The sequence below is a fragment of the Sander vitreus genome, chromosome 6, assembly GCF_031162955.1.
Source record: "Sander vitreus isolate 19-12246 chromosome 6, sanVit1, whole genome shotgun sequence".
Lineage (NCBI taxonomy): Eukaryota > Metazoa > Chordata > Actinopteri > Perciformes > Percidae > Sander > Sander vitreus.
The window spans coordinates 2,722,589-2,747,063 of NC_135860.1; the positions used below are offsets into that span (position 1 = coordinate 2,722,589).

A 24,475-nucleotide genomic window follows, 5' to 3' on the forward strand; every position below is an offset into this window, starting at 1 on the left:
AGCCAGATATTTGTGGGGTTTTTGTCCAGTGGAAAAAGGGGCTTTAGCTACCTTTTTAAATACTTTTTTCAGACTTCTTAGTAACCGGTTAATGTATCACTGTCAGCAAGTCTGTACATTCACTGGACTCGGCCAGAGATGCACTTGTGCCTCTGGAAAGCATCAGTAACAGTAGGAGGCTGACACGGCCTTCCACGCGCTCTGAGCGATAAGCTATAGACAGGGAGGGTCTTATGTAACTTCTCAGAACTTAAAAGGTCCTATGACATGCTGCTTTTTGGATGCTTTTATATTAGGCCTTAGTGGTCCCCTAATACTGTATCTGAAGTCTCTTTTATATAGACCTTAGTGGTCCCCTAATATTGTATCTGAAGTCTCTTTTATATAGACCTTAGTGGTCCCCTAATACTGTATCTGAAGTCTCTTTCCCGAAATTCAGCCTTGGTGCAGAATTACAGCCACTAGAGCCAGTCCCACAATGAGCTTTCCTTAGTATGTGCCATTTCTGCGTCTGTAGCTTTAAATGCTATTGAGGAGGAGAGAGGGGGGGGGGGGCAAGGTGGAGGGTGGGGGGGTGGCCTTGACCAACTGCCATGCTTCGCTCATTTGCAAGCCATGATGTCTCTCTTTCTCATGGGTGGGCCAAATTCTCTGGGTGGGCAAAGCAGAGAAAGGGGAGGTAACCTTTCCCCTTATGACATCATAAAGGGAAGATTCCAGATCGGCCCATCTGAGCTTTCATTTTCTCAAAGGCAGAGCAGGATACCCAGGGCTCGGTTTACACCTATCGCCATTTCTAGTCACTGGGGGGCCATAGGCAGGCTAGGGGAACGCATATTAATGTTAAAAAACCTCATAAAGTGATATTTTCATGCCATGGGACCTTTAAAGTAAGGTTTTACTGACGGTTAAGTTCTGAAACGTTCCCCCTGAGCTCTAAATACTCGGCTTCAATGAACCTCAAGGTCTTGACAGCTCGTTAATGAAAAGAGTGAGATGCGATGTCATCTTCAGTGCTTTCATGAACTGTGTTTCCATTGGATGTTCAAATACTGGATGTTTGAGTGTTCTTGGCTTGTATAAATTATTAAAATACAAAAAACCCTGCGGTGCAAACAGAGTGCAGTTTAACCATCTTCTTTTTAACTTCCTTCGAGGGAATCCAGCTGCTCATTTACATTTTTATCCTCCCGCTTCAATACCAATAGCATTTTCTAGTCTAAACTGTGATGATCAGTGTCTTTTTCTGCAGCAGAGAACACAACCAATTTGGATGCCTGCAGACACACAATTAAGGCAAAAATGTATTTTCATAATCTCCAGCTTTTTTTTTTTATTTATTTTTTTTAAAATGTGGATATTTTAAAGTGACAAATCAGTGAATACGTCACACACAAAAAAGAGAGCTTATGAATGACAGTTTTTCTTTTCTCAAATTTTAAAATAGAAAAGAAATATTGCAGAGGGGAATTCCTGGAGTTTCTATTCGTCATTTTTTCATTTCACAGATGTCACCTGGAGCATGACTCATTTTGAAGTTTTGGGACGGCAGCCATATCATTTGTTAAACTCGTGATGGGAGCACCACCGTGTGACGCTAACTTCCCTCTTTAACACCTGACTGTTTTAAATAAACAAAGCCGGTAGATGTGGTTATGACTGAGAGCAAGTTTCACGGCTCCAGGCAGAAGTTGATTAGAGAAGAGCAACCTGGCCACATCAGGGTTGAACAGCTGAATCTGCTGCTCGGAAAACCAGACACCACATCTGGTTCTACAAACGGTGTCACTTCCACTCGAAGTAGGGCTGGGTATCGCCAATGATTTCCAGAATCGGTTTGATTCCGACTTACAAGGTCCCGATTAGATTACACTCAAATATTTTTTAATAATGCATCAGGTTAATGTTTACATTAGGACTGCCCCCCCAGTACTTTTTAGTTATACATCCATGGTGAAAAGGCATACATTAAAAGATTGATTTCTGGATTTTATTACTTGATATCAGATCACTGAAACAAAAGATTGATTCTAATTGGAGAATGGATTATTTCAACCCAGTCCTAATTAGAAGGTGTTTCGCCCTTGTCTGGTGGAAGGACAGAGACTGGTTTCTGGACACATTGATTGTTCTGCATCTCCAGGGTCTTACAATCAATCCTTGAGTATCTGTAAGTGCGGCTACATGGCTACAATACAGTACATGACGTCATGTAGGGACTTCACTACTTCTCTGCCAGCAGCTCAACATTTGGCTCATCACCCAGCGGCAGTCAGCCGTGCACAGGTTTCGAGGCTCGGCACCTCACTGCGACCACATGCCAAGACAAATAATGTCTAAATATAAAACCAGCCAAGAAACTAGAGCTTCATATTTATTTATTTTTTTTGTAGAGCTAGGTCACATCTCAATGTACTACAAAAGCATTTGTACAATCCATTGTTTAAGCATCATAATCATTTTAACCTAATCTTACTTTTTAACCTAATCTTACTTTATTTTACTACTTAACGTTTTTATTTCTTGCACTGTAGCTATGGTACATTATGTTACTTTATACACGTATTTTCACCTTGAATTTGACTGTGAGCAACTGCAACTAAACAATTTCCCTGAGGGGATAAATGAAGTATTTTGATTCTGATAGCTGAAAATGTGTATGACTGGTGTAGCTCCATTCAGTGATTTCAAATAAATACTTTGATAAGGTAGTTTTTAGTTTCTAAATACACAAAATAATAAAACTTTTAACCCTGGAACAGGCTTGATAAAATTCAGACTAGTCGACCGTAACTGTGGTTTTTAATGTTAGCACAATATATCGGATTATGAGCTAGCTGAGAAGCACTGATTAGATTCAACAGCAACACAGCATTTTCAGTCACAATTATCAAATTAACGTTGAAATGAAAAGTTTGAGTCGGGAACTTTGGTGGAAGTACAGTACGACAATGTGTTATTGTCACTAAAAGTCACTATCATACCAGAATAAAGTCATATTTAGGGATAAAGTTGTATTTTAATTTTTGTGAAAAAGTTACTAATTTCTTCAAGAAAAAAAGTCTGAATATTTAAGTCATAATATTAAGTAAACAGTTGAAAACAATCAACACGTCAAATAAAGGAAAGATATTCAGATTGATTTTAATTTCTTGACTTTCTCAAAATATTTTAACTTCATTCTCAAAATTGTCTACTTTATTCTCAAACAGTGGCCCTTAAACTTTACAACAACAACCAGGTTTTAAAAGTGAAAATGCTCTCAGCTATAGAAGCTGCAGAGCTCCAATATGGCTGCCAGAGTGCATGTTAGTCCACTTTCTGTCCCTCTCTGCCACAGCATCAATAAGCAGTAAAACCTGATGTTGTTGCAGCGCAACAGCAGACTGAGGCACTTACTTCGACTTGTTGATGGTGCGTTTGAGTTTTTTCTCCAGCTGCTTCATGTGGCTGATTGCTGCCGTATATTTTGCCGCCGTCTCCTTGTGCACCAGCTCGCTTCTCGTCTTTGTGTGCTCCGCCTCCATCACCTGTAACGGCCAATCAGAACTCACCGTCAGCCACCCACTTGAGTTAAATGTCTTTTGTGCTCCCTCAACTTTCGTATTTTGCGAAAGAAAAAAATGTAAATACTGTAAATGAGTAGGAAGACTGTCCTATCAATGCATGAGTTATTCACACAGGATAAGCCAAGTCTGTATTTTACTCAACCTTACTGATATTATCCCCCTCATATGATGTAAAAACCGTTCATGTATATTTGCCAATGAAGCCAATAGTACCACAAATCACAGAGATGCCAACTCGCACAGGACTAATATTATCACATGACCTCTGTGTTTGGCGAACTATGGTCGGTAATTTGCAGTGGAATTTTTTACTTAAAGAAATTACAGACTTGGCAGATTCGCACAGGATTATGATCACAGACGACATAGTAACTACTGTCAACCAGCACCTCTGAAAATGGAAGGTTTATGATAATGATAATAAGCTAAGAATAAGTCAAAATAAATTGAAAAAAATATGTAAAGAAAATCTGGTAAAGAAGAAAATATACACAACTAAAATTTTCAACAAAGACCTAAATCTAAAATAATGTTCTTCTGCTTCTGGTGTCCGCTCCCCCTCCTCACCCGCTGGGTGGCGTGGTTCAGCATCTCCTGCCAGGCGGAGTCAAACTGCCGGCTGTCCTCCTCCAGGAGCCTCTGCTCGGCCAGGGAGATGGTCTCCTTGGCCGCCCGCAGGACCTCCGTGGCTCTCTGGAAGTCCTGGGTGGCCTTCTGGGCCTCCAGCTGGGCCTGAAGACACAGAGAGGAAGACCATCTATAATTAAAAGTGTTGATCAATGAATGGTGCATCATTTGTATCCTCCTCAGTTCTTTATTGGTGGATCCATGTTATTGGTTGGTCTTCTGCTGTGTAAGCTGGAGTTGACTTTAACCCGAGGAAAGGTGTTTCTGCGTGACTAAGTGACAGAGGATGGCTGTGTGAGAGAGTCGTGTATGCAAACGTAACGTAGAATCCTGGATGTCAACCTTCTCTAAAAACATCATGTAAATGTGATGAATCATCACTGATGTGTTGCAGTAAATCCCAGCTCACCTCCCTTTCTCTGTCTGAGAGTTTGACAAGTTTTCTGAAGTTCTGAGGAAAACAGCTCGACTCAGGAAGAGCTCAGCAAAGAAGTGGGGGAATAAATAAACCAACACATACTGTAAAGAACTGCAGAGAGAGACACACATTTCTCAGGCTCAGTGAGAAAACTATGAAGAGTATGAAGCAGCTGAATATTAAATCAGAAGTTGATTCCACTGACCCAGTTTATGCCGGCTGAGTTACTGCACAAACTTTGCCGTTTGTTCCTGTGTTGCTGTCTCCTTCTCCTCTCTATAGGGATTCAGCAGGGATCATATAGAGACAGAAAGTCGACCAGGAACTTTCTACAGATTCAAATAATAATGGAGTGAGTATACGTATACATGTGTGCATGAGTTGTACTAAAACAAAAAAGACTTGTGAATGACACCAAATCAAACATCTAATCACTTTATACCAACATATTTATAGTATTTACTACTCAAGTTTCACTATTTTGACAAAAAAAAAAAAAATCATTGGAAACTGATAGGCCTGTCACGATAACTTATTTGCTGGACGATAAATTGTCCCAGAAATTATTGCGATAAACGATGATATTGTCATTCTGAGAGCATTTTCAGCTAATATAATGATAATGGCATACTAATGCAGGTACACCTTTTCAAAGATCAATAAACTTTCATTTCTAAAGAATATTTAACACTGGAACTGGAAGACATTTTAAATATCCACAATAAATGAACAAAACAACCAAAAACAATAAATAAAATGGACTCTCAGTCTCTGTTAACAAAAAATGCACTGGAATAAAAACCAAACGCAAGCAAAAACAATAAATTAAATGGAAATTTTTCCGGCCGCGATCATTTCCATTTAAAAATGATCGAGCTCATTTTTATTTATCATGCGATTAATTGATTTATTGCATATTGCGACAGGCCTAGAAAATGACATCAACCATCACGGTCAATGAAGAAGAAAAAAAATGGAATTAGGGACTTAATATAAGAAGTATCAATATCAACGCTAGGATGAATAAATGAGGCTACGGCTGATAAATTAGTGTGTGGTCAATATTGTCTTTTTATTAAAAAAATGAAGATTAGTGTATAAGTGTTTATCTTTAAAAGATGGTTTATTTACACTTTTACTGGATAACTGATCTGTATGTGGGAAGCGCGTTACCTGAGCTGATTCAATTATTATGCATGTGTATTGATTATTGTTTTATTTACATTACACTCATGACTGAACATGAACTTTAAAACTGCACTGAAAATTTGGGAAAACGTGTCCGTTGTAAGCAGTTCTAGTCCACAGTGTTCTATCAGCTGTCTCAGTCTAGTCTGCAGACACTCTCACCACATGCTCTCTGTAATGTCATTATCTATGGTCATCAACATGCCAGCACAGCAAGACGCAGAATAACCTCTGCCTTGTTGCCGTCATGTGTCCGGCTTTGTGTTCCACGCTGCATGGATGCTATAGAGAGCCATGTGTCCCTACAGTACTGTCTCCTGTTGTCTGTGTTACTGTCCTCTCTGCCCGCCCCTGATCACATCAGCCTTTATAACCACAAGATTTGGAACGGAAAGCAATGCATTTCCTTTTTTCTGAAGGAACCAAGGAGGACCTGCTTTCTAGCCCTAACATGCACGTCAAAAAACATCTCCCTGTCCTCCTTTTCAAAGTGTCCATGAGCAACATAACTCATCGCCTACAACGTGCTTGATCACTGTGTTAAGTTGCAGCTTTGCAGTTGTGTTGTGCACCTGGAAGCACTGATTAGACACGCTATTGCTAGCATGTCACGTTAGCATCAATCTCAGCTGACGTAATGAAGGTTCGACTGATGAAAGTAGAAATAAACCAGTCCAACACTTTTACCCAGACTAAAATAATGTTAACAACAATTGGATAGATTGCCATGACATCCTTTTCACACATTCATGGCCTACGTTGGACAAATCCTATTGACTTTTCTAACCCACTGACTCCTCAGTTCCTGAGAGGATAGCACCAAAAATGAATTCCCATCAGCTTCATCTGTACCTTAGTATTAATGTTGATTTGAAATGTAAAGTAAAGATACTTTCTGCAGCAACGTCGCCACCGTGGCTACCGGCTGCATCCCATCATACTAACAACGTGTATCATACACTACAGGCTGCTGCTACAATGTCATCACCATGTAGCTAAATAGAGTGGGTTTGTAGCTTAAAACAGAGGAAATAATAAACTATATGATACAATAATATAGCCCATTTTTCTAAATAACATCATATATATATATATATATATATTTATTTATTGTTTATTGATCCAGATTGTAGGAAATTTGGCAACCAGTAAAATCAGCTCCTATGTCATTTGACTAATGTGTGGTTTTCTGTGGATGCCATGGTCACAATGCAAGCCTTTGACGCCCACTGAAAACAGCTCTATTTGTCACCTCTCTAATGGTAACGGCCTCACAGGGCCACGTATGCTGTACAGTTTTTGTTTTATTCTTCTCTTGTCACGTTGCCCACGAGAGTCCCATCCTACCATCCTACATGTGCTCACTCCCTCTTCATCCATCCCACCCCCCGCCTCCCTCATTCTGTCAGTACTAAACACTCTGCTTGGTCTGCCTCGAAAGAAAATCTAGGTTATCGTCTTCCCAGTAAACACTTTCCAGTTTGAAATTCCATCCTTCACCAGACTTCATTAAATACCTGTAGTAGGACTGGGCGATATGGAGAAAATCAAAATACCTCGATATTGATACCGCAACGATATTGTAGTGTTGACTATTGGTGCTTTCACTAAATATTTACACAGAGATGAGATTTTTGATAAATAATCATCAGTAATGTGGATATAATGACTAAGTGGGTAAAGGCAAATAATATAACAGTTATAACAGTCTGGAACGTTCAGAAAACATAACTTTACTGTAATGCAGCCTTTAAAACAGGAAAAGACAACACTTATGCCATATTACGATATTATGATATCCAAAATCTAAGACGATATTTAGTCTCATATCACGATAGATATAATATCGATATATTGCCCAGCTCTAACTTGTAGACTAATCAACTCGACACATTTAACTGGTGACCAATGCAGTTTTTTGGACTACATATTCTTTTTAAAGCTTTAGTGTGTAACTTAATGATATTAATGAACGTCCGTTACATTCAAGCCATTGCCAAATGAATTGATAGAAAGCTAATTAAGACTATCAGCTCCACACAACTCTCTCTGTATTTCTCAGCATGGCTGTGTTTAGAAATTGTTGTCGTCCTCCTTGGCTACTAGCAACTGCGTGGAGGAGGGGTGGGGCCGTGTGCGTGATTACAGAAGGCTTGTGTCATGTGGATGCAACAACAGTGGTGTTGTCATTACTTAGAATTCCTCATTGGGACGACAGAAACTACGCACTATAGCTTTAAAACGAAAAGTGTGTCTTACTAAGTATTAAGTACTTTCATAAGTGAAACCAAAATGCACAAAATAAAAGCACATTTAAAGCAAAGCATATCTCATTTTCAGACACTGCAGAACAAACAAAGCCCAACAACAAACAACTAAATATAAAAATAAAGCTTCAGCTCTTTTTTTTCTCTTCTATTTGTCCTAGTTTTTCATTGCAGTGTCAACATGTCCGCCACAGACAAGAAAACATCAATACGGTCCTCATTCAGCCGGCGTTTAAAGCCGACACTTTGAAGGAAGAGAGTGAAGGAGAGGATGAAAAGAGGGAGAGAGACGAGCGAAATGAAATAAAAGATGAAGAAAATGAAGTAAGAAAATTAAATAAAAAAATTAAGTTTCTCACTGTCAGCCAACAGTTTAATCAAGTATGATTTTGGAGTCTATTTTCTCATCGCTGAACAGTTAGACTATATACAAAATGACACATGTGATCCAGCTCCAAAACCATGTTCATTAATCTGCTGCTATAACAGCCTATACACTTCTGGTTTCAGTCTTTCCAGCAGACGCTGAACCTGCTGTTGAACAGATATTTGCCCTTATTCAAACACAAGAACATCAGTTGGGTCCAACTATTTTTGGGTGATCGGGTCTGGCTCACATTTGGGCTCAGTCATCCCAAAGGTGTTGGATGGGGTTGAGGTCTGGGCTCAGTGCAGACAAGTCAAGTTCTTCCACACCAAACTGGGAAAACCATTTCTTTATGGAGCTGGCTTTAGCTGGGGACATACTTTGACACTATTAAAACCTACAAAAGACTACACAGACAACAAATAACTGTTCCTCCAACACAGAGATTTTTTTTTGTCTTGGCAGCCAGAAAGGAGCACACAATAAACAGCTGAGTTAATATGAAGAGAAGTGTTTACTAAATAGACTAAACCATTGGAAGAAACTCAAGTTCCCCAAACTCCCACAAAGTTTGAAGCACACAAATGTCTAAAACATGCCCCACTGAAGCATTAAGACATGACTTGACAGATGGAGTGCAAATTATTTTTAAAAAACAGCCCTTAAACCAAAAATACACAAAACTATGTTGACAGGAGAGCAGAGCGATTTCTCTAAACCTTGGTGTTCCTATAATCTGAGTGTGGTTTCAAAGTGTACAGCGTACGCTGCTGCTACTTCTTTGTTCTGAATTTAGTCCAGAAAGGTGTCAGATCAGTTCTGCTTCTAACAGAGTGTGATTGCTCCATCACAGTTTGACCGAGCGTGACTAGAAAACTCTTTTTGTTACCCTTTTGTTTTCTTCCTCTCTGTCTTCCCTCCATCAAACAGTTTTTTTCTGCACATTTCTCTATTAGTTTGTGTCTTCTTGCCCTCTTATCTCTCACCCAGTCTCTTTAACTTTTCTCCCCCTCCGTTTCCATCTTTATCCACCCATCTCCTTGCATCCATCTTAATCGCCTGCTACCAGCTCTCCCTTCATCACATTCTCTCTCCTCTGTGCCGTTTCTCTCTCTCCACTCTTCATCGGTCACTTTCTGTAGCCCACTTAATCTATTTTGCTTGCCACATTTCTGCCTGCCTCTTTTACATCTCTCTCCCCTTCTTCCCTTTTTGCTTAATATTTCCTTCTCTTACGCTACACCTCTCTCCATCTCTGTTCTCAGCATAATCCCCCCGCTCTCTCTGTCTTCCTCTCATTTGCTCAGCTGCTTCATATTTTAATCACTCTGCATGCAGCCTATGACATTTTCAGAGAGACTGTCCTCCTGAGAGACGCGCCAATGTGTAAGTAATGCAGAACTTAAGACACTGAGCTGCGATTCCCTCTCCATCTCTGGGAGAAAAGGCAATTTGGTTTTACAGACACCTCAATTATTCAAGAGAGCCTTAGTTTGCTTTCAAACCTGAGCAGTTTGGAGCATTTCGTTGGAGAGTCAACAACACATATGGTATGTACTCCAGGTGGGCTAAAAACTACTGTCCAGCACATGTATTAACTAGAAGGGCTCTAAGCCAGTGTTTCTCAAATGGGTGTTACATTACTGTAAGTGATGGATTCTTGGATGGATTTGAAATGTAGCATTTAAATGTTTTTCAGTTCCGAGGTTGTTGTTTAGTAGATCTCACTGCCGACACTGTATTGTTCCTCTTTATATAGATGTCAACATGTTTTTGCGCTGGTCAGGGGGTATTTGGCTTAAAAACACAATTCAAAAGAGGGTACATTATTGAAAAAAGTTTGAGAACCCCTGCTCTAAGCCATGCCCTATCTCGCAATGTTAACAAGAGTGAAAACGTTTGGGTGATTCAGCTCCAAAACTAAATGAGTTCTTGGTCCATACTACACCCTTCCACCAAGTTCTATAAAGATTGGGCCAGTAGTATTTCCGTCATCCTGCTGACAAACAGACAAACAAACAAACCTGGGCGGAAGTAAAAAGATTTGCAATGCACCAATCCAACCTGTGCTCTTCCTTTGCCTCAACTGAGGTTACCTGCTAGTACTGAGCAATAAAAAAGTGCTTTACATGAAAAGGCATACAGCAGCAAGTAACAAGTACTGTACGTTAAAAAGAATATAAGCTATATAGCTATTAAAAATGAATATATAGCATCTGTGACTACAGTCAAAGACTCATAATGGCTTTCAACACCTTTTATTATCGGTCAAACCCCAGAAGAGAGAGGAAGACAGATGGGAGGACAGTTCGAAGTGTCCTCATCAGTCAGAGCTGTCAAAGAAAGACGTTCTGGGGAAATGGGCTTTCAGATCATAAAATACTTTCCATTAACCTTCACATCATCCCCATGACGATAACAAGACAGGCTCAGACTTCAAAAAGAGTGTAACTAAATAATACGCTGCCATGTACACGTTTCTCCTTCATTCATTCGGGAAGGAACGGCTTGGATACCCGTTGTTACATTCATGATGAGCGGTAACTGGAATGCTCAGGTATCAATACAGACTGATGTAGGTTTGTCTGCCACAATTAGGCTAACACAAGAGAAACAGAAAGGTTTGGAGGAGACAGTATCTGTATTCAAAGTGACCTTATTTGGCCAATGTTCCAGGAAATTTGATTATTTTTATCTCAGCTCCTTGACCAAATCCGGCAATTCATTTTAAAGAGGAAGCACGATCTGGGACAATAACGTCTAGAATGGACGGCAGCTGAAGGCCATGCGAGCGCTGCGAACACAGCATGCTTTCTCTCCCAGCATGCCCCACTAACCACAGCCTTGCCGTTTATCTAGGAGAGAGGTGAGCTAACTGTGACTGGCCTAGATATGTGAGCGAGCTTCAGGGTTGAACGAATCATACATGACTTCCTCAGCCGCTGATGTCCGCTTAACAGTCTTTTTTTAAGAACATTTTTGGGGCATTTTAGCCTTTAATAGACAGGACAGCTGTAGACAGGAAAGGGGGGAGAGAGGGCGAAGACATGCAGCAAATGGCCTCAGCATATGGGCGCCCCACTCTACCAGGTGAGCTACCCAGGCGCCCTGCTTCACGGTCTTTAATAGGGAAATTAACCCAAATATTTTGAGGCTTACAAATAGGACTGCTGAGTTCAGAGGGGAAAAAAAATATGGTGTAGTCTACTACATGTGTAAATCTGATTTTAATATTTTAACACCTGAAAGTACAATTTAAATGTGCAGCTCTTACACAGGGATTGTTTGTGAATTCAACTACTCAAAGATAGGGACAATTACTTTGTGTCTGTATGTGTGAACCAGCCGCGAGGGTTGGTTTATGCTAGAACAGAACTAGTTTGTACGATGAAGTTGTCTGAGGGCGTCAGAAGGCAAGTGTTTATAGCTGTTCCAAACAGCAATGTTTGGAAGGCTGAGCAAAAAGCTGGCATTTCATATGGAGGGTCGGAACGCAATAACCGTCTTAAGTATGGGGATAAGTGCACATATTTTCAGACAGCCTCTCTTGAAATACAGTCATAGTGTTGCACTTGTTTCTTCACATCAGAAGTGACAGAAATAGTTGTGTCACGAATGAAAAAAAAAGAGAGCTAGAGAGAGAAGTTCAAACCCTGGCTTTCTTTTCACAGCTGCACACAGCTGACCAATCACGGCGTGAAGTGGGTGTGAATGTCGAATTTTCCGGTTTTGGAGAGAGGTAAAAAATCCAGCAAAACTCGTAGGACACAGAACGACTTTTCGGTTTATGGCCTTTATAATTTTAATCATACAAACATTACATATTAGAAAGAACATGTATATAAGATGAGTATGAAGCAGAACAAATAAGAAAGAAAGAGACAGACAGGCAGGCAGGGAGACAGGCAGACAGACAGACTAGGGGTGTAACAATACATTAATCTGATCTGCATTGATTCAATGAAAATATCAAAACATTTCATATTCTTTAATCTTTAGCCTTTATTTTGAAAATTCCCACTTTAAAATTGTGAAATCCTATTTCAGTTGCTTTTCGAGGGGTTGAAATAAATGGAACCGATTGTGTTAAACGGGCATATGATATCGTCTCATATCGATCGCAGGCCCCTGAATTGAATCAAAATCATATTGTGGCAGAGTTTGTGATATCGCCAAATATTGTATTGATGTCCAAAGAATCAATATAATATTGTATCGTGATAAAACTTGTCATTTACACCCCTAATACATACACATACAGTACATATCAGCTTGAGTCCTGCATAGTAACATCCATGTGTGAAGACCCTGAATGATCAAGAGCTTTAAAATTCACTTAACATAAATGGTCATGTAAACTCTAAATACAAGCCAAGAAAATGAATTACAAAAAAAAAAATCTCTCTCTTTCTTTGCAAGCATGACCAATGCACGCACACACGCACACACACTATTACATGCACCATTGAATGTTCTGAGTCATAGTCAAAAGTACAAAAAGAAAACCCGCACCCAACCGCAAAACACTGTGAGAGCTGATGTGCCTTCCGGGGCTTTTATGCAACAACTGACAGGCCAGTGGCATCGCAATACAACACACAAACAGCATCCGGTTGGTCAAGGCCAAGCCAGATTGCTTTGACCTTAGAGCAGCTTCCCCTGCCTCTCTTTCTCTCTCTCTCGCTCTCTCTCTCCTAAACCTCCAAATCCCTCCATCCATTTCACTGCATCCATCAGCAGCATTCGCTGTGGCTAATGTGACGTGCACTGCCTGCCAAAAACAGGGAGGGAGATAAACAGAGAGAGGGAAAGGAAGGAAAACAGCTTGATAGAGAAAAAAAAAAAGGCATGAAGAATAGGACTAAAAGTAAGAGAAAGGACGATTGATTTTGTTGGCCCAGCCCTGCATACTGCCACACCTAAACCTCACCCCATTTCCTCATCAGTTTAGCACCCTGCCCCTCAACCTCACCCCACCACTCACCCACAGTCCCATATGTCTAATGGGAGAGGATGGGAGACTACACAGGTTTCACTTTCCATTAAGTGAAGCATGGCTTTCTCATTCCATCCTTCATCTCTGTACTCGCAGCTTTCTATTCCAGCTGCATCGAGACTTTCCTCTCCAAATCTAGCGCATCGTTGACTGAACAGCCTGGATTTGCTTTTCGTTTCCCCCTCTTCTCCTGACTAATCCCCCTGACCTCTGTTCAGACGCAGGCCACCATCACGGTCCCTGAGGAATTGTCGATTAATCTGTCAATTACTTTTCTCAATTAAATTGATTAGTTATTATCGAGATATTAAATGATCTGGCCATATCGCCCAGCCTTATTTCAGATTATTTTAATGACCCCTGGATGCCATTTAAGATGAGAAGATACATGAAGGCAGTAGACATGTACCAAGGTCCCAATGTTTATTGGGTCAAGTTATCTTGGTGTAGACATAGACTACCTTATTTGCTTGCATTTGTCTTCTGCCTCTTGTGAACCAGACTTGTTTTGCATCACTTCATCAGTCGCATCACAATAAATCTCTTACGAATCATCCTCCCATCGGCAAATTTACTCCACGCTTGCTTCATCCTCCATCCAAAGCATGTGCATTAACTCAATCTGTCTTTTTAAAACTCCATACTCAAACTCCCTCTCAGCAGTCATCAGCTACAGACACAGTGTGGTGCTGCCAGCTGAGTGGGCTGCTGGTTTAAGCTCCTGCAGCTGGCACATTGATGAAGAGGGAATGAGTCATCCACTTTCGCTTTAATGCTCCATCATAATAATACACAAGAAGTATTCAGAGTATGCTCAGTCGTCTGACTCTTATACTTATACAGTAGAATAACCAGCAAGGACAAGTGATTCAGCTACAAAATATTATAGATTTTGAAAAAGGAACTACCTATGAATAACAGAAGAATTCACTTTCACAAACTGGATTCAAGGAGAGTCTTCAAATGTTTGTGGCTTTTTAAACACGCTACAAAACTGTGATTGAAAACACTGAATGAAGAATTTGATTTCCTAACCTACTGCATTAGCAGAAAGATGCAAACACGAAAACAAACCCGTATCCTGACTGCCTTATTTCCATCTGCCCAGCCTTGAGTGTTGGGAGGTGAGGTGGAATGAAGAGTGAGTCTGATGCATATTTCATTACGTTTGAAAAAACAGGTTCAACTTCAGATACGGCAGCCCCGCTCCGTCCCACAGGAGTCAGCACTTAAAAAAACGTGCGTCTTTCAAGCGACGACCATCACTCCACAACCTTTCCGCCTCGTCATCCTTACCCACTTCCTCGACACATGCTCAGGTCATCAGTAAGTGCATCTCTTCTTCTTTTTTTTTCCTTTTTGGAACAGCTGACAAACCTTCACCAGGGAGGTCAAAGTGGAAAAGAGGTTAAAGCTATTTATTTCTAATGTGATAGAGACACTTCCCTTACAGGAAGGTCACAAGTATGATTCATGCTACTTTTATTGAGTCAACCCAAAGTGTCCTTGAAGAAAGAAAAAAAAAGTTGAGTCCTATCGGCTCACAAATTCTCACAAGCAGTTATGCAAACAAAAACTTCAGACCAAAGTCAATTTCAAAGAGTCACCATTAAGTGGGGGACTAGCGAGTGAGGGGTCAACGGAGCAGGAGATTGGCTATAGAATTGGCGCAGCGGGGGCGGTACTACATTCACTTTATCGCACTGTTGTGATGAAAGAGAGCTGAGCCAGAAGGCAAAGCTCTCGTTCCTACCCTCACCTTTGGTCACGAAGGCTGGGTCATGACCGAAAGAACGAGATCCAGGGTACAAGCGGCCAAAATGGGTTTCCTCATTAGGGTGGCTGGCGTCTCACTTAAAGATAGGGTGAGAAGCTCAGTCATTTGTGAGGAGCTCGGAGTGGAGCCGCTGCTCCTTTGCGTTGAAAGGAGCCAGTTGAGGTGGTTCGGGCATCTGGTAAGGATCCCCGCTGGGCGCCTCCCTAGGGAGGTGTTCCAGGCACGTCCAGCTGGGAGGAGGCCTCGGGGAAGACCCAGGACTAGATGGAGGGATTATATCTAACCAGCGACCTGACCCCGAATAATGCGAACAGCGATGACTGGATGGACCATTAAGTGAATTACGAAACCGGGGCAAAGGAAATTGACACAGTACTTTTGTCTAGTGATTTTTAAAGAAGTACTTTTAAAAAGGCAATAAAAAGCCTTATTTTGTTTTCAAATTCACAAACTTTTAATTGAGTTTTTAAGCCCCTAGGGAAGCCAAACAGGGAAACCCTTATTGTACTCGTGCATCATGACTCACTTATGAATGACTGCGGCCAGCAGGATGCCCGATATGCTAATGTAGATTATCTCATGCTGTCAAGAGTTATAGGCCTGTATTTTATCTTCTATCTGGAGTCAAGGTTGAACAGAGTCCCCACCCACCGCTGCCACCGCTCCCTGGGCGCTGCATGCTGCTTATCTCCACCCGTAAATAATGTGTTTCTTATCAAACTGAGTGGGAGAGCGATGGAGGGAGCATGGGGAGAAAGAGAGTTTTCTGAGAGGGCAAACAAAACAGTGAGTCAAGCTAAATACTGGGTGTGTGCTGTGATGATGGAGGACAAAACTGAACGGAGATCGAAAAATGAATAAGTGGAGGAAAGCCATCAAAAAATTAAGAGTGGGAGAAGGAAGGTTATAAAGAGCCAAGGAAAGAAATGAAGGAAGAACAAATGTATACATAATAGAATATTTTATGAAATATAAAAGATAAAGGCAGGAAGAAAGGGTTCAAAACGGATGAGGGGGGGGGGACAAAGGAAATGCTGCAGGAAGAAAGAAAGAAAGAAAGAAAGAAAGCAGCAAGAAAATACAGCCTAAATGTACTCTTAACGAAAGAAGACAGGGCGGAATCAAGGAAAGGAACAAAGAAAAGACAGAAAGGAGGAGATAAGCAAAAGAAAACAAGACAAAAAGAAAAAAGCCAAGATTTCCTTCCCTCCCTCCTGAACAGATCCAATAGTCAATAAAAAGCTAGATCAAATCAAAACACCAATTACATTGAAACTTCAATCTAAACAAAAGCCAAACATGTACAAACACACTGGCAAATAGACTTAGTGTTCCTTTAATTTCAGAAATATTTTGCTGGCAAATCATTAACGCAAAAGACATTTTAGTGTGAATTCTGCCAATTGTGTCGGTGGCCATTTAAAAGATTCTCAAAAGCTGAGAACAGCTTTATTACAAACATTAAACACCCACCGCCTCCAACAAGCAACGGTTTTTACTTCAGCTCCTAATTCAACAGCCTTTTTCACCATCTGTTGAGAAAAACAACCAAAAGTATTCCTTACCAATGTCTACAGTGCTGCAGGGAGCTAAAGGATTGCACCGTGTTGTTAAAGATCTGAATCCCCTGAAGGGGCAGCGGCTCATTTAGAAATAGCTTAGAAATGAATGACAAGGAAAACAAGACAAGATGGACAGATACTAAATCCCCTGATAGGAATTTGGCGCCAACATGAAGAAAGTAGAGCCCACTTTCCATCTGCTCTAAAAGACCCTGCTCTGTACTCTAAATTAGATCGAAAAACTGCAGTATTAAAGACGAAAAAATAGCCTTCGGGCAAATACAGGGTTACGTCTACAAAAGTACCTTGCTATCATGTTTTATTAGCTTTTTGTGAGTTGGTATTAGGTCTGGGTATCATTCAAATAATTTCAATACAGGTACCAATGCCAATACTGTGACTTTGATAACGGTTCCTGAACGATGTAATGTAGAGTTTTTCCTGGCTGCCTTTTTTTTTATACTTGATACTAAGGAGGCAATTCGGTTTGGTATCGAATTTGGTACCCAGCCCTAGTTGGCACCAATGTAACGCGCTGTGTTATTATATATATTATATTATATTATATTATCTCATATCGACAGCAGGCCCAAGAATATAATTGATTAAAAACTGTCTCGTGATTTTTTTGTTATATCATTTTAAATTGGATGTCTTTGGGATTTGGACTTTTGTCAAAACAATAAATTTTAAGTCTTTTTTTAAATAAACAATAGCTGTAATCCTATATGGAACTATGAGCCAAAAACAAATGTCATTGGTCCTTTCCAGACTTGGCTTTAAATTCTCCAGTTCTTGACTAGTGCAGAGAATTACTGCAGAGATCTGATAAAAACTCCACTGCTGTCTGCAGCCATCAGAGAGAGGGAAAGACAAAGACAAAAGTGAGTATGGGGGTATAGACAGAGGGAGACGAGCGATAAAAAGATTTCAGAGCAGAACAAGGCCGGCTTTCCAAAACCGACGGTTTTTCCCTCTGTGTTGATATAAACCATGACCAAAGGCTAAATCTACCCCGAGGGGCATTTGGAGAGCAAGCACAGAGAAATACACCAGATGGGTAATGTCTATATAGGCCAGTGGATTCAGCTATGATGAGGATAGAGATACTGGCTGCGATTTCAAAGTCAGACCTGCTGAGAAAACTTGAATGTGGGAGATAAATGAGCAAAGAGTCCTTGAACAAGATGCTTTGACTAAAAGTACATGTTCAGGTAGAAACATTAGCAGACATTGTGCTGTACAATGTGACAAAGGGTGTAATAGTAGATTATTTCTGCTGTGGTTCTCCATATGGAGTATCGGATACTTTCTTTGCCAAGTACATTTCCGTGAATTATCACCTACGCCAGCAGTCTTTAGACTTGGAAGAGATAATGACATAATAATATAGATAATGAGTCGGGTGCATATTGCAGTAATGTGAGGAGGAGATGAGCTCCAATTTTCCATTTTCTGTTTTCATGCCCGGACACAACAAACCCATCCTTCATCTGGCTGCTCACGACTGTACGTGGCAACAGCATGGGCAACTCATATTAATAATATGGTCGCCAAAATGAGCAGAGGCATTGCAAGTAATACAGTGGCTTGTTTTATCACACCTCAATTACTGTCCAGTAATCTGGTCTAGAGCTTCTAAACAAGAAATTTTGTGCAAGATCCAGCTTGCACAAAACCGAGCTGCCCGTCTTGCTCTTCACTGCACAATGAGGAGCAGTGTTGAAGGGGCGCACGCATGGCGGTTATGGATGACGGTGGAAGAAAGACTGACATGTAGCCTGGTCTAGTATATAAGAAAGAGCTGTGTCTCTAGGAAACCTACGCACTTATTCTCACAGGACACACACACACACACACACACACACACACACACACACACACACACCCCTAGGCAAGCCTTTATGGGACGCTTCACACTACCTTTACCTAAAACTAATGCCATAAGGAAAACTGTAATGTATAGGGCAATGTCAAACTGGAACATATTAACACTGCATTTAACAAAAAATAACAAGTGAGATCAGTTTTATAAAAAGGGAGTGAAATTAGCAATTAGTCAAAAAGAAATAATCTCAAACTGCATATGATAGTGGGGATGTGAATGTGGATTAATGTTGTGTTGTTTACCAAAGTACGAACGTGTCCATTGGTTACTTGTGTCAAACGTTTGTTGAGAAGGAAATGTGACCGTATTAGTAGAACTACATTTTATTGATAATGTGGAAATATTAATTATGTAGTATTTATTTATCGTATTGATAATATGGAAGTATGACGCAACGTTGATTGTCTTGTTTTGTTTTATCTTTTGTGTGGACCCCAGGAAGAATAGTTATTACTTCGATAACAACTAATGGGGATCCGAAACAAATAAAAATAATCTTTTTTTTTTTCTTCCCCTGTGTTGTTTGTTTAAGTTACAGGACAGTCTCTCTAACTTGGCAAAGAGAGCAAAAGTGGCTCATCTGCACGAGTAGACCAGTTCAAATCTTTTCTAAACTTTAACTGTTTTTTTTTTGTCAGAACGAGGTCGAGCTATATATTAGTCTTTGTGGTCGTGCAGAAAAGGACGTTGAAGTATAGCTGACTTCAAAGTGCAAACTGTGTTCATGAACAATTTAGTTTCCCTTAGAGCAGAGGAGTGCGAGTGGGTAAAAATGGTGGCGATTTAAAAAAAAAAATGTTTTGCCTACCGTAGGAGGAAAGCATTGGCTTTAACACCTTTACATATCTCTGCACTTCCCACGATACATGACCTTATGAAACAAACACCCATAATGAATACGGTATTTCTGCTGTCTGAGGGCTGCAACCAACTCCATGCAACATTCTCATTCTAGCAGGGTTCATACGCATTTTAACCAATACTTTTCCATGACTTTTTGGCAAATTTCCATGACTATGATTTCCTAAAAAAAGTCAGTATACATTATACAATAAGAATAAAAATCTGTGTTAAAGTTTTATCCTTAGAGGTTTAACAATAAAATGAATGACAATGTATGTGGTTCATAGTGGGATTGGTAATATCGCGCCCCGAATAGAACGTTGAGGTTAAGACGACGTGAAATATATTTATTAATCACATATTATTATGCTGTGTTAAAAAAAAATGAATTCAAATTCCATGACTTTTCCAAACCTTTTCTGGGTCTTTTTGTTTCCAAAACCTTTCCAGGCCTGGAATTTGCATTTTTCAAATTCCATAACTTTTCCAGGTTTTTTCAAACTGTATGAACCCTGTGTAGGACTTGCGTAGAGGAGACAGAAATAAATCAGGCTGGCAGGTGAGCTGACAGAAGTAACTACAGCCGTCACATGCTGTACATCCTCATCTCATGGGCGGTGCGCGATCTCGAAAGGTGTGTATCATGTGGATGCATTCCTCATGGGGGAGACAGAAACTACGCACTATAGCTTTAAAGTAAAACCACCGTATATATTTCAATCTTTACAAGTCTGACGGTTCAAGAATTTTGTATTTTAGGCTACAAGTGTGCTTAATCTCTGCTCATACATTTCTATGTGATCCCTAAGTCATAATAGTAGTGGCAGTGACATCAGGGAACTTAGTTTAAATGTGTTCAAAAAGGACATAAAGCGGAGAAAGGGGAAGTCCTACTGCAGTGTCACTTCACAGGAACTCTTTCACCATTGCCTGTATTTCAGCACGCTGCGGAAAATTACCACTCATATTTGTAGCAATTATTTATGTCCTGGATACCATGATAACCTTCCTACATGAGCCACATCAGAAGGCGGGGAGGCAAGAAAACTGCATAATGAAGCCTTTTAGAGTTTCACTTGATCCCTGCACTTCCTGACAGAGCTCTTTGGGCGCTTATCGAAATGTGCAGGTGGCTGCTTCCCCCTTTATTTACCACACACACACACACACACACACACACACACCAAGTGTTGAGGCTGAAAAGGGAACTTAGATCGTGGTCTGAAATTATGGTGTAGTTTCCCCTTTGTCACCAATTTTAAGCTGTGTCCAAATTATGCATTTTACTGATCAACTAAACTGAAAGGGGTTAAGGTTCATGCATGAAAATGATCCCTTCTCCTCAACAAGCAACATCTAAAAGCTAGACAAATGAAGAAAACAGAAGGGCGATTATTGAGATGGACTTTTTAGAGAAGTGAAGATCAAACCACGCAAAACCCTTGCAGGGAAACTATACATACTCGAACACACAATAAGGTCTGGACCTTTTGTAATTAATCGAGTCTAAGCTTTTGACCTGGTAAAACAAATGGTAAATGACACAACAACCAGGCGATGCACAGCTAAACACTCTGAATATGTAAAAAAAAAAAAGTAGGCCTGTGTATGAGAGGCCTTGGTCTCTAGAGCTTCAACGATTAGTCGACTAATCGTTTAGTGGAACTATTTTGATCATTTTTCATGCAAAAATGTCAAAAAATGCTGTTTGCCGCCTCTCAACTATGGAGATGTGCTGCTTTGATCTGTTTTATATCATGTTAAACTGAATCTCTTTGGGTTTTGGACAGACAAAGCGAGACATTTAAAGGCATCACTTTGGACTTTGAGAAACTGGGATGGACATTTATTACTATTGTATGACATTTTATAGACCAAATAACATATCATAGACCAAAAACATTTTATAGACCTACTTGGATCCATTAAGATCCACTCAGGTATTAGACATGTTGACACACAGACCCAAGACTCAAGGCCTGACTTAGACTTTCCCCAAAAGACGTAAAAAAGGTTCTGAATGTTTCCAACACCCCTCCCACCCTCCCTCCATGGACTGTTGACTGACCTGTCTGGCCAACCTGCGGGCCTCCCAGTAAGGCTTGGACTCCTCCACAGCCTTGCCGATCTTCTTCACAAGTTCGTCCAGCTTCACCGTGGCCTCAACCAGAACCGAGCGGAACCTTTGCCTCGCGTCCTGACAGAGAGAGAGAGAGAGAAGCTTCAGTAATTCAAGTCAACACAAACGGAGAATCTGCAAAAAAAGAAAGGATACCAACATAACTCTTTGAATGTAAACTGAACTTTGACAACCTCTGATCGTGCAGATCAACTGGTCAGGTATCTGTAGCTCATCACACCTACTGCACTTCCTTTATGCAGGAATTTGATGGCTTTTTTTAGCCTAAACCCAAACAGTGAATATTGTTATTTACCCAAGGTATGCACCAAACACAATAAGGCGACTTTAGACCTTTGCCAAAAACCCATTTAGTGAAAAATCATATTAGCGTTTCATTGAGTTAAAACCTTGTACGGTTGATCATAAAGGGAATGAAAGTTGCTGAAATGAGATGAAAGGTTGCTCTATTTCTGCCTCGTAGTATGAGACACAGCTTCTAAGAACTCTTGCCCCTAAAATCCCAGAGCTCAAAGATAAAACTATGGTCTAAATAATGGATGAGAAACATTTGCTACCAACCATCAAACTTAATCTAATCTGGGCAAAGTATTCACTCTACGTGCCAGATAAAGCCGACAGTTTTCCTGTGTCATAACACTGAAAGACACTCGCCGGTTGAAAAATCAACGCCCCATATAATTTTGTCAACTGGTAAGAACAAACCGTTTGTTCAATCTTGGAGAGCTTTGTTCGTTCATTGGTACTACATGGTGAGTTTCTGAGACTGACATGCATTCAGCTCAGAAATTGCATCGTGGTTGTCTAATTGGCATAAAAGGGCAAAGAACAAAAACAAGTCAGAAACTTCATGGGTCCCTGCAGGGAAATTCTCTCGTTAATTCCCCACTTCCTTTAGCAGGGCCAATTATACAAGTAACATTTAGATGCAATGATGTTTTGGCAGAAGCAGGCTTAAGGCCTTCTGTTAAAAAACGAGCTCACTCCCCGAAACGTACCCTTCAGTTTGTGCGGTTTTCTTTTCTTAGAAGCTAAACAAACTTGTCCTCCAACAGTCTCTCTATATGTGAAAGGCTTGAGAAGACAGAGAGCAGGGCAAGGAATAATTATGTGACATCCTTGCAACTGCAACTAGGATCCTTGCAACAATCGGGAAATTTGCTAAACAAATTGCATATGATGCGACTGTCAAGTTGAGAATAATCCAATAACACTTAAGTGGCATCAAATAACTGCTAACTAACAGAGAAGTCGCAAAACTGCAGTAGGCCTAATTCATTTCAATCACCCTGAGGAAACAACCCCATATGACCAGGTTTGATAGGTTAATAGAGTCTATGTAGGTGCGCGGATCTGGCACATACACTGTAGTAGGAGATCTAGAAGTACTACGTCAATGGCAATTCAATACGCGTTCCATTTAGATGCTTTGATGATTCTCGTCAAAGAGGCTTCTTCAGGACTCCAAACTGGGGAGGTGTTTCAGACATTTAAACTTTTTGGGTCATAGGTTTCAGGAGGTAGCCTAGTTGTTGACATGTCATAAAAAAAGACAAGATGAAATTCCTACCAATAAAATCTCTAACCTTGTGGCTTGGAAGATTATCAAAGCCCTGAACATGACTCAAACTAGGCTACTTTAGATAAAAGCAAACCAATCTAACAAGGTCAGTTTTCCCAACATGGGTCAGATCAAAGAAAACACATATTCCCCATTGTTTTCGTAGACCCATATACCACAAAGCTATACATTAAAGCACTGATGGTGTTTCACCAGCCTGGGTTAAGTCCTTTGATTCAGTGCACAGATGTACGGGATTTGGGGTTTCAAAAAGGTCTGGGGGTGCGATCACTTTTGGACATTTCCTTGGGTGGAGAAACAATTAAGCAGTCAGAGCTCTGTAAGCACAATTCATAATGGGGATGTCATCTTTATACATAGCTAACTAGCTGAATAGTGACATCAATAAAAAACAGTCCCAGAAAAATAACCACAAAGCAACAAAACAACAAACCCAACAGTCAGAATGGGGCCCATTTACAAAAAGTTGCAAATCAAAAATGACGGCACGGCATGTTTTACAAATGGTCGCAAATTGCAGATAAAGTGACGAAACCTGAGCTCGCCTGGTGGAGCGTGCGCCCATGTACGGGGGCTCAGTCCTCGCCGCAGTGGCTACAGGTTCAATTCCGACCTGCAGCCCTTTGCTGCGCTCATTCCTCCTCTCTCTCCCCTTTCATGGCTGAGCTGTCCTATCAAATAAAAGGCCAAAAATGCCACAAAACCTTCAGTGATCTGACATGCTAATGTAAGGGACGCAAGTATAAAGTTTGTCTCTATTCTCGAAACATGTCAAAATGTGGTTAAAATATCATACAATAACACAACTTCAACCCCTCTCATCATTACTATGATGCTTTCGATGTCTTTTATAGATAAGAGTTCTGCAAGTTTGTAGGTTGGTCACATGTAATGTTAGCAGGGTTTCCCGCAGCACTTTGCAGCTAAGGCGGCCGCCTTAGCAACACCAACCTGCCGCCTTAACTACGTCGTCAAAATCGAAAAATTATTTATCTTTTGGTGCCAAATTTCGGTTCCAAAAGCACATAAGCGCAAATTTTAAAACATATGGTATCAAAAGTATCGTTACGGAACCCCCCCCACCCTCCCAGCTCTACATGCTGCCATCAGTCTGTGACTGGCACCAGCTGGGCCCTCGTCAGAAAAAAAGACCCTCGCCACTGGGCTAAACAACCTTTTTGAGGGGAAACCCTGAGACTGTACATAGAATTATCATGCATAATGAAGCAGTGCTGGGTAAATACAGAAAAG

General features: G+C 40.6%; 1 protein-coding gene across 1 annotated transcript in view; it reads right to left on the reverse strand.

Annotated features, from left to right (window-relative positions):
* Positions 1–24,475, reverse strand: part of sh3bp5b (SH3-domain binding protein 5b (BTK-associated)) — a 40,629-nt gene that overhangs the window by 9,603 nt on the left and 6,551 nt on the right. The window contains exons 3-5 of the mRNA XM_078252087.1: positions 21,571–21,699; positions 4,137–4,301; positions 3,400–3,530 (exon numbers count right to left, since the gene is read on the reverse strand). Coding sequence (XP_078108213.1) covers positions 3,400–3,530; positions 4,137–4,301; positions 21,571–21,699 — 425 coding nt within the window. The remainder of the gene's footprint in view (positions 1–3,399; positions 3,531–4,136; positions 4,302–21,570; positions 21,700–24,475) is intronic.